Consider the following 11,135-nt stretch of genomic DNA (forward strand, 5'->3'; position numbering starts at 1 on the left):
GGGTACAATACCTGTTTCAATTGGCTTGTCTTGAGTCTTCAGTGACTGTGGCTCACAGTTCAGAACATTAGCTCAGATTCACATACATCAAGTGCTTAAGTGAAATAGAGCAGTAAAGTAGGAAACTGTTGCTGAGAGCAGAAATTAGCCACATTAAAAGAAAACAAACCATACCCTTCTTCTCCATTGGTGCTATAAGGCATTAAGAAGAATGTTTGCTATTACCAACTTTATAAAAATATTTTCAAAGGATTGTCAATTTTGTTTTTAACTTTCTATTATAGGTTGAATTCACATTTTGTTATGATTAACTTCTGCAAATATTTATTGGAAAATGTTTTGCAAGATAAGGTAGAGACTGGCAGAGCCTTAAGTATTGCTAAAACTCCCCTCCAAACTGCAGCACTTAACATGAAGGTAGGATTAAAGTACAAGTGACAAGTGCATTCAAAAGGCTTATGTCAGATCGGTAGAAGGAGAAATGAAATACGTTATTCTTGTTAATTCATCTTATTAACTGTTTACACAATTCAGGAATAGCTGAAAGTAGTCAGAAGTTACTACCTGAATGAAGAGCGAAGTATTGCTATGCTTAAGATTTTTGAAGGGGAAATAATACAAGCTCTTGACTATGAAAATTATTTAGTGATAAACTTGTACATGACAGGAATGAAATAAGAGATATTTAAGGTATAGCTAGAAAGAGTTTTAAATGTTTGAAAGAGGTTTTAAACCTGAGGATTCCTTCCTGTTCTCTGTACCATATGGAACAAATGAGGACAGCCACAATAAAACTTCTGTCAGCAGGTAAGACTGTAGCTAGAAAAGCTTAAAAATTTATATATAAAAAGCAAGGTTTAGATGAACATATAATCAAGCCACAAGATCACTAATTAAATAGTGTCATTAATAACCTCCTACAAGTTATTAATACAGCTTATTCAAGGCTGGTAATTTAAGACAAGGGATCTTTCTGTGCTGTCAAAATTACAAGTATGCAGACCAGTCTCAAAAAGAAATTCTACTTTATGTGAATAAGTATGTTTAGGACAATAGAATATTCTATAAATCAATTTTGGCAGCAACACTGCAGTGTATATATTTAAATGACGGAGCATTGTTTTTTATTACCTGATATTTTATTTCGGCTCCAATCCCAGTTCCATTGAAGCCAGTAAAAATTTTGTCACAGACCTTAACAGGACAAGGATCAAATTTGCAACAGGTCCATGACTCACACTTCCCTGAATTGGAGTAAGGAAGTGTACTTCCATATGGCACTTCATTTTTTTGCTCTTCTTATCAGAATTATTCTTATCAGAATTGTGAAAAAAATAAAACTAATAATAATTAATGCTTATAATACTATTCATCAGAGGATCTGAGAAATTTTACATAAATAGTAAGCATTCTTATTTCACTGAAGCAAAAACATGATTTATTTTTCAGTTGACATATCCTTCAGTTATTTGCTATAATTTATAATCTATCCTGACTAGTTATATATTAAATTACACATTTCAGAACCTGATTTATAAAAGTTGCATGCTCCAAACCTCTATGATGATAAAAGGTCAATCCAGAAAATAAGTGTTGGGAAAATGTTCAAGGCAATGGGTGATAGCATTAAGTACCTTGTCATGTTTAAAGCTGTTCTGAATGAACAGAATCAAAGAACTGCATAGTTTTTCCCACTGGTTGAGAGGCATTTTTTGTTTTCAACTGCCATAGCAGTTAAGTAACTTAAAATCAGCTGACTTTCCTACTAGCACTTGAGTTCTAGAGAAAGACATAGAAAGTACTGAAATTTCCCAAATGTCAAAACAATAATATTGTAAGTCTGTACACAAATGAATTAAACATAACTGCTTTGTTCCTTAAAAAATTACCTCTCTTTCACATTCAAGGAGGCTTGCATTTGCTGTCCACGATATTCTAATAGCAACTGCATTTTGAAACAAAAGAGCATGTAAAACTTAAAAGTGTGATGACACTTATTAACTCACAATACACTCAGTTCATCCCTTTTTTGTCTATTCCTCTGCTATCCCTGATGAATCAGAAGCTCTAAAAAGAGACAAAATACAGAGCAAGAGTGGTTTTTGAGCCAGGAGTCATTTTATAAAATAAAACAAAGTCAGCTCAAACAACTGCTGCTGAAGAGAATTTCTTCCTTGTACCAAGACAGGGGAGCTTAAATTATGTTTAAGTTAAACGGATTTTTAACCATGCTCTGTATTTATATATAAGAAAGAGACTGTGTCCTGCAAATTGAGATGTTACATGCAAACAGTATTTGAGTTTCAGTCAGTGGATGTTTTGAGTATTTTCAGAGTCCAGAGTGCAGATTCTTTGACCACATTTGAAATGGTATACCTTACAGAAGAAGCAGTTTCCCCCTAAAAAAGTACAGTGTTCATATTAAACAGCTACAGGATCTTTATTTATTTTTTTAAATGAATGTCAACATTGCATGGAATCATTTGCAAATGATTCATAGGAAAGTAAAAGTAAAAAGAACCAAACTTCAAGGGATTTTTAAAAATTCTATAGTATTTGCATATTTTATTTAAAATGTGATTTTTCTAAATGTATACATCATTGTAATAACATTTTAAAAATCCTGAACTCACAAGCCCTATAACATCCCTTTCCTTGAAAGCTCTCCTATCACTCCTATTAAATTAATCATTTTTCAGTCCCAAGAAAAATGGAGAAAAAATGAGCTCTATAGCTTGAGCTGCTGATTAGCACATTTAAAACTTTCATTACTTAAATGAAAAGGGAATAGGGGAGAACTGTTCCACCACTGAGGCAACCCATTGCTTCATCATAACCCTGTGTTGCAGTTGTCAACAAAGCGATCTCACACAATGCACTTAACTCATTTCAATCTTACAGCAGAGCCACCTTGAAGAACATCAAAACACTTCTAGAAGCAGGGCAAAAATAGACTGAGTTCCCAGTGTCCCCAGAAGGGGATTTCTCCATCTGCCAACAGGAAAGAAACTGCAAGGCAGTTTAAATAAATTGTCAGCAGACAAATCTGATGGTGAAGATTTAGGAATGAGAAAACAGTTCTGTGTCAGCTGAGCTGTATGTATTTTTCAAAGGGCAGGACTTGCACAGTGTAACACTTCTAATCTTGGAAAATAAAAGGTGTATTAGAGAATTTAAAACCTCACAACAATCATCTGCATCTCTTTCAATAGCACTATAGGTTATAGCATGCTAAAAAATCAGTAAGATGTTACACATAAATATTGAGCCTTTTCAGTTGAAGTGCGTTTAGCCACAACTGTTTTTGCATCCGGCTGTAGCTACCTTACTGCAGAAATCGCCAGCCCAGCAGGTTGCCTGGGAGACCCTCCGACATGGCTTCCTATGGCCATAGGAAGCCTTTTCCACTGTAATGCCGTTTGACCAGGAGGTAAAGGACAGTGATGTTTTTGTGGGCCATGTAACAAGGGGAACTGTTATTTTAATATGACTTAAAATTTAAGGGTGGCTAGAATTGAAGATCCAGGTTGATAAAATTAAACAGTAACTCTCTGAAGTTCTCAATGGTAGCTCTGTGAATACTGAATATTTATCTAATAGCTTGTTTCATTCTACTTAAAGGTATCACTTTGTTATCCTTGTAGTGCAATACATGCTTAAGCAGAGTACTGCTCTGGGCTAGTTTGGCTTTTCATTCCACTCACCAAATATCTACTTTTTCCACAATTAAAMTTTTAAACTGCCAGAGGAAGGTAATCTGCGGAACTAGGGTAACTCCCAGTAAAGTATACCAAGTACACTTTTAACAAGGACAAGTCTCTAGCTATTTGCTTAAAAATAAATAAATAAATAAATAAAAGAAACCTGTGCTCACCTCCTCCCAAATACTCATCATACTGGATTTGTCCAGCACTAAATATCACTATTTTAATGTTATTAATATTAAAATTTAAATGGGTAATATAGATAAAATTGTAATATGGTTTCTTTTCATCCAAATTAATAATGACAAAAATACACAAACTGAGTAGTTTGTTATCCAGAAATGGCTAAAACAAATCAATATAATCCAGAAGCAAAAATACATACATAGTTGAACAATCAACCCATGAAATAATTTTCACATTCAAATCTATTACTAGAATAAAAACAAAATCCATATAGCAATGAAGGGAATATATCAAGCCACTAAATAGATTTTTCATGGTAGTCTAAAGTATTAAGAGTTGGAAAAAATGGTTAGTGTCAATAAAAACAATTAAAATACTGTTCCTTCTAAAGAAACAAAATGAAACTATTAATAAAACATCAATAGTATGATGGGATGGCTCAAAGTGCATGTGGAAGTGGATGGCCATAAAAGACCTGCTCTTTATACATTTTAGCACAATAATCTTTGCAACAGATCATCTCTTTTCCCAAATGGGATTTTCACTTCCTCCTGGCTGTGCTGAAGATCTGTAAAACTTTCACATTTTTATAAACTGTCTTGCAATATGCAAGGTAGCGCACTTTTAAAAAGTATATTATGTTTCAGTAATTCTCCACTATTACAGAAGGAGGTTTGTAACTAAGGGGCCGGAAGTGACATAGACTTCTTAAACACTTTTGCCCCTTTTGTCGGCCCTGGGTAAGGGGGTGGTGGCACATCAGGTTGTCCACCTGCAGTAACTGCTTGCTCATAAGTTGGTAGTCCTGAATCATCCGTTCTATGAGGAAGTGGATTTAAAGAAAACTCTTCATGTCTTCTGAAGATGTTAGATGAATTATGTCTTCTGTTTCTTACGTAATCCAAGTACCTAATCAAAATTAACAGCATTATAAGCAGCAGCTTCCATTTTAATAAAGGAAAGAAAATATATACAATCTTAGTTGTAAAATAAAAGAAAAACCTAATTTACTTTGAATGATCATAAAAACCATGAGCCAGATACTCTTCCCCAGACTACAGGGTAGGAACAGTTTAGTAGTGGAAAATTTATAGGGGAGAAAAAACACAGAATTCTCTTGTATTCCTTTCAGGTTTAGGATGAAGGAGCAAGCACAGAGCTGCTAAAGCAGCATTTCTCTCAATCTACTTCATTTTATATCATCTGAAGTAGACTACATGCCATGTAGCATACCCCTGTTTTTAAGAGAAACAAAATGCACTACACTTTCCGTTGCAGGCCTCAAACCATTAAAGCAATTCCAATTTTTAGTAAAAATATTTTGGAGCCCAGAAGATACAAAAGAGAAGGTTATGTCAGCCACACAAGTGCTGTTTTGTATTTTTGTTGGATTAACTAACTTCAGCATAACTATTGGTAGTGCTGACCTAACGTTGCCTCCAGAAAAGACAGAACTAGAACTCCCATTGGCTCCTCCAAGAACACAGTTAGACCAACCCATAGTGATTTTTAAATTTAAGTCTTAATCAACCATAGTTTGGATTTTTTTTTAATAGTGAAATTCCTTACCCTGGTGGTTGCCTTGTTTTGCATCTATTTTTGCAGCAGTAGAAAATAAGAAGTCCAATTATGACTAATATTACTCCAGTAGCAACTAGACTGATGAGAAGTCCTGTAACATTTATCTTCTGTAGTGTATCATCATCTGAAGATAAAACACTGGTTATTTTCAGATTAATAACAACATAGTGTTCTCTCCGTTTACATACTCTGTGGTATAGAATGAAATACTAATTTTGGAAGTCTAAGTCTGCAGTGAGCAGCCATTGCGTCTGTGCAATACAAACTAAGTATTCACATTTGGCTTGCAGCATAGGTGAGCAGACATTCCATTTTATGTGCATGTAACTGTTGAGATGTCTTCCCTCACCTGCCTTCTGAATGTTACTTCATGTACTTGTGTCTAAGGTCTGGTTGTAAATCCTTCTTCAAGTCATATTGACCTTATTTTTATAGAACATTTGGCATATTGCACCTGATTCGGACTTCTATACTACTATTAAAAATAAATAACACGAAACAAAACCCATGGAAAGCAGCAACACAGTTACTGCAAAGTTGACACACTGTATAAGAGAACAGATATGGACAACAACGTACATACTGTTTTACACACCAAGAACAGATGCACCGTAACAAAGACACTTCAGTGATTAATTTTAGTATGTTAGCTAATGCAGTATACTTGCACAGTTCACTGTGAAATTCAGTAAAAAGATCAAATTTGCTTTGCTGATTGAATGCATGGTGCTATTTTAAAGAATGTACTATGATAAACACAAGATACTGCAATATAAGCAAAGAATGAGTATAAAAAAATGACTTACCTATTTTTATTTTAGGGCCTTTAACTGAATAGTCTTTCCAAAAATCCATCTACAAAAATATAAAAGATCACATTTATATGAGATACATGACTGTCAGGCTTATTAACTTTTTTGAGTATGGTACTGTAGGCAAAATTTAACCACGGCACAGACAGGAGCAACTCTTGCTGATCGATTTGTACTTATTTATCATCAGATAGTCTCCTCATACGTTCAAGTTTGCATAAAAATTGTAATTTCACAGAAAGAAAGAATATGCCAGTTAGAGAAAACTCAATGCATTCAACTGTTCAATGTCACATCATATAGAGAGATTTCTTCCTGATTACAGTAGCAGTTAGTGTATATTATAACACCAAAAAATGCTTACAATTAACCTTTGGAATTCCCTACAGAAAAAAGTATTAATGAGGCAAATAGTCATGCAATTAAGAATCACACATTTACAAACATGAAGACTATTTGAATTCACATCAACTAGGAAAAATAGTAGGATTTATTTAAGAGGAAAACTTTTATGTTGCATGATTGTTGAGCATTAAACATGCTTAGCTTAGCTTCACTTTTGCTATCTAGTAACAGACTCCAGGAAGAGTCTGATACAAGTTTCCTAGTTTTCCTAGGGAAATGTTAGCAATTGCAAACGGGTTGCTGTTTCCAGCTTCAAAAAAGGTGTGTATTCCTTGCTCTTTCTGACAGTGCAGAGCATACGTATGTGTCACAGACCCAGTACTCACCACTGGGTCCACGACACTAGAGTTATGAAGAGATTAGCGCTGTAGGCAGCAAGAGCCATTTTTCAGGCAAGTCTCATGTTCCACAACAGGGACTAAACGATTTCCTGTGTATTTTCCTCTCTTTCATAACAGGTTTCTTCCAGCCACATAAAAGTAGCAGTTTAGAAGATGATGCTACAGGAATACTCAGCAACAGCTGAACTATAGATTTACTCTGCCTACTGCTATCTTCTAAAACACTTCTTTGGCACAACAGAGGCATGAGATCAGCCCATTAATAAGTCCAACACAGGGAATATGTTGAAACTGCATGTTGAGAAGTTTCTACGAAGTTACGTTACCAAGAAAAATACTGAGATTCTGAGAACGCCTAAGTGGTGCTTTTGGAGTTTGGTTTATATTTATAATAGCTGAATTGCAGCCCTTATCTAAAGTCTTTAAGAGTACCATATCTAGCACAGTAACACCAGCTATTTGGGGCCTCTACTTCTACTATAAAATAAACATCTTGTTTTAAGTGTTATTTTCTGAATAGGTGTAGTATTTAAATACAGTAATCATTCATACAGTAACCTTCAGTATAATAAACTCAGTTTGAACAATTACCGTTCTATCAGGGTCTTCAAAAATTTCTCTTGCTTCTTCATAATTGCACAGCTCTTCAAAGCATTCCCTTTCAAGGTTATCTGGTGTGAATGCTTCAAAATCAAATCTGTTATTCAGAAGATGTCTTCCAAGGAATAAATTGGCATCCTTTTCTGATGTGAACACTAAGAAAAAGATTAAGTTGATTTAAAGCTAGTTAGGAAAGCTAAATCTGGTATTTTTAAGGAATGGTGAATATCCCAAAGGAGTGTATTAAGCTGACTTCTTCCTCTAACATCTCTCAACTATGGATAGTATAAGGAAACATCAAGCTTTCCTCCTAAAATGTCTTCTTTGCTGCTAACTGCTCTAACTGTGCAATACAGAATAGACCTATTTTCCATTCTCAGAAAGCATTTCAGCTATTCCTTATACTGGCCAAGAGAACTTGGTTCTCCTGACAGCTGTTGGGAGTTCAAGTTTTGGTATTATCCCTTCTTGGATGCAGGTATCATTTTTTTGCTGGAACTCTTAATAACAAAGTAATTGTCACATAAAACAGAAATCCAATCAAATCCAGACAAAGCAAAACATAGACCTATTGGAAAAAAAGAATGCTCTTTTTAAAAAGTCCTCAATATACATTCCTTTCACATATTCTGGTATCTGAGTTCCAAATTTTGTTTACAGATTTTGAGTTTAAAATGATGACAGCGGAGTCCTATTCATTTTGCATTTATTCTCCTTTCACAGTTGTGATAATATCTAATGACTGACGGAATTTTATGTAAAGACTGACATATTGCCATATTTATTTGTTTTACAATAGCCCATAATAGGAATGTTACTGACAGTAGGCACTTCTGAAGACATTTAATTCTTGTATTCTTTTGTGGTTATTACAAGGTCTATGAAGAGCACGGAGTAAGTTGTAAAGCGAGATTTCAGAAGGTTAGTGAAATTACAGAAGACTTTAGAATACAGGAATGCAGTTTCTTGCCAGGTATTTCCTATAGTCAAGTTTTAGCCTGTTCTTGCTACAGCTTTTTTTTTTTTTTTTTTTTTATCATCTTTATATGACAGAACTAGTTTTCTGGCTTGGCTGTCAGTAAAGGCCTAATCTGTACTCCAGGAAATTCAGACTATTTGGTTAAGCAAGATGACTGGAGGATTATTTCTGCAAGTGTAACGCAGAAACAGCATTGTTGCATACCAAGCCAGACAGCTAAAAAAAGAGATGAGACTCAGAATGAAGTTATTCAACTACAAATTAGTTCTGTGCTCTTCTTAGCTTGTATGTCTAGATTATCACATCATTCAGGAATTTTTACCCTAGTAGTTACTGTTAGGTTTTGCAGCAGCATCTCAAAATATTTTGCTTTCTAAAAACTCCTATGAAAACTACAATGTAACTTGTATATTGGTTGTTTATGCCTTTAATAATACGGTAGAAAACTTGAAGGAGCCATGCATGTGCACCCATTGTGTAAGGGGGAAATCTGTACTTCTGAAGTAGTTAGAAGAAAATCTAAGCTTAAAATATTTATGCTGTATTAAGAGTAACTAGGCAGAAGGACTTCCTCCAAAATACACAAGTGGAAAAGCAAAAGAATTACATAGAAAGAAGTATTATCAATGTCTTGGTCCAATACAAATCATATCAGAGTTAACTTTAGTCTCCTGAAACAAATTTTTAGTAGTGCTTCATATGTTATCATTTAAGTAGTATTAGCTGTACTTCTGAATTAAAAATATTTAACCTAAATAAATAATGTATGTATTAATGTAAAATGCAGAAGCAGGCTATCTGAAACCTAGCACAGAACCTAAGACCACTAATTCCTACTCCTAACCTGGGTAGGGACATATGCTCCTTCTCTCTGTCTCAGAGTTCTTATCCATTTATCTGTACTTTTTTCACTTTGCAGCACATAGTCAAAGTGCACCTGTCCCTACCTCCAAAAAACCTACAACATGGCAATTTAGATAGTATTTGGAAGATGAAACAGGTGAATTTGAATCCTAACCCTTTTCTGAGGGAAATAAATGAAGTTCTGCAATCCTTAGACCATGGTTGAACAAGACAGTAAATCCAGTTTTAGGATGCCTAGCATTTCATTAAAAACACATCCACATAAAGTGCTAAATAAAGTCACTCTGCTGGTAAAAGATGTTGAGAAAATGGTAAAGGGGTATCCTTTCAATGCAGGTACCCTATACTCTTGGCAGGTGGTCTACTTGTTAAATTATTGGAAAGAGGGGCTCCACTCTTTTATCCAACTCTGTCTTTAAATACAGAGTGATCCAAAGCTATCATCAGGTGAAGCTTCTACAGAGGGTTCACAGAGGGTTCTGGGAATGCAAAAAAAGGAAGCAACCTGGCAACAGTAAGTTGTATGCCCCAGACCAATATAGATTTTAAAAAATAACCTGTCTTAAAAAGTCTTCTGCTGGCCGTGTTTCTGCTCAACACACTGCCCTGAAGCAGCTCCTTGCTCAATATGATTTTCAGTCCCTTTCAAAGTTTCAACACTCCTTATCCTCTGAGGAGATGAGACAGCTAACTTACAGATGCTATTATGAAGCTATGTTGCTTAAAAATATCACACTGCTCAGCATCATAGGGCTTCGTTCCTTCTTGGGGACTTCACGTGGTTTTATTTCCATTCTTCTTCAGTTCCCTCCAAAGTAGAGAATTGCAATAGTAGCCCTATATTTATCTTTCAAGGTGTTGTAAGAACATTTGATATTTATATATTTTCTGAATACCAGAAAACAAACATTTTCAAATGCAAATCAATTCTAGATATGCAAATATAGCTGTGATGTAATGTGTTCAAGTAGTATCAAAGTAGTACTGTCTTAATACAGATTTCAAACTTCTGTTTTGGACAGATAGTGCTTAGAAGGACTCTGCTTACATCAGTAAGAAGCATCCAGAGATCCAGAGAAAGGTCAGTCTTCCCAGTCTCCACTTACTACAGCCAATAAATATTTAAAACTGACAGCCAAGTCAATTATCAATCATTTTGGCAAAAGATAGCTAAATGTTTTAAAACTAAGAATAAAACAATTTAAAATAACTTTTTATGAGGTAAAAATCTCCACTATTTGCGTACCTATAAAAAGATCTCGCAGTAGAAGCAAATTAGATAGTTTTATTTTAGAAAGCTTATATTTTAAAATAAGTTACCTTCTTTCCGTTCATGCTTCAGGTTATTTAATCTTTCTGTGCAATGAGGAAATGCAAACACCATCACGTGTAGCTGACACAGCAGTACCAAAACCACAAACATGGCGCAGTATCTGTCAGACGGAAACTAACTTAAGAAAAAAATCAAAGCAAAACAATCCTCTAAAGTGTCAGTGATGAACCTTGAATGAATCTTACACATGAAGTCATCTAACACAAGTACCTACATGCAATTTAGATTAATGGTTCACTAGAAGAAGAATTCCAACCAAAACTGGTCCTGCATGTCTTTTAAGTTTTCATTGCATAACACGTGCACAGATAGTCATCATGTCTTGGCCTT

General features: G+C 34.8%; 1 protein-coding gene across 1 annotated transcript; it reads right to left on the minus strand.

Annotated features, from left to right (window-relative positions):
* Positions 1 to 4,508: 4,508 nt before the first annotated feature.
* PRRG4 (proline rich and Gla domain 4) lies at positions 4,509 to 10,895 on the minus strand. The gene is made up of 5 exons (XM_085300787.1): positions 10,793 to 10,895; positions 7,621 to 7,784; positions 6,278 to 6,326; positions 5,460 to 5,595; positions 4,509 to 4,799 (listed from the first exon to the last, which is right to left on the minus strand). Exons 1-5 carry the CDS (start codon positions 10,893 to 10,895, stop codon positions 4,571 to 4,573), a joined length of 681 nt encoding a protein of 226 aa, XP_085156913.1. The 3' UTR covers positions 4,509 to 4,570.
* Positions 10,896 to 11,135: the final 240 nt, after the last annotated feature.

This window comes from Rhea americana, unplaced genomic scaffold (assembly GCF_003343005.1).
Source record: "Rhea americana isolate MKP2758 unplaced genomic scaffold, rheAme1 scaffold_17, whole genome shotgun sequence".
NCBI classification, from domain to species: Eukaryota; Metazoa; Chordata; class Aves; order Rheiformes; family Rheidae; genus Rhea; species Rhea americana.

What these genes read in the sequence shown, in the direction of transcription:
- PRRG4 (XM_085300787.1), bottom strand. Translation starts at nt 10,895, where the DNA reads ATGTTTGTGGTTTTGGTACTGCTGTGTCAGCTACACGTGATGGTGTTT. An exon ending in TTGAAGACCCTGATAGAACG is followed by an intron (nt 6,327 to 7,620) that starts GTAATTGTTCAA and finishes ATATTTTTGTAG; the next exon opens with ATGGATTTTTGGAAAGACTA. An exon ending in AAAACAAGGCAACCACCAGG is followed by an intron (nt 4,800 to 5,459) that starts GTAAGGAATTTC and finishes AATTTTGATTAG; the next exon opens with GTACTTGGATTACGTAAGAA.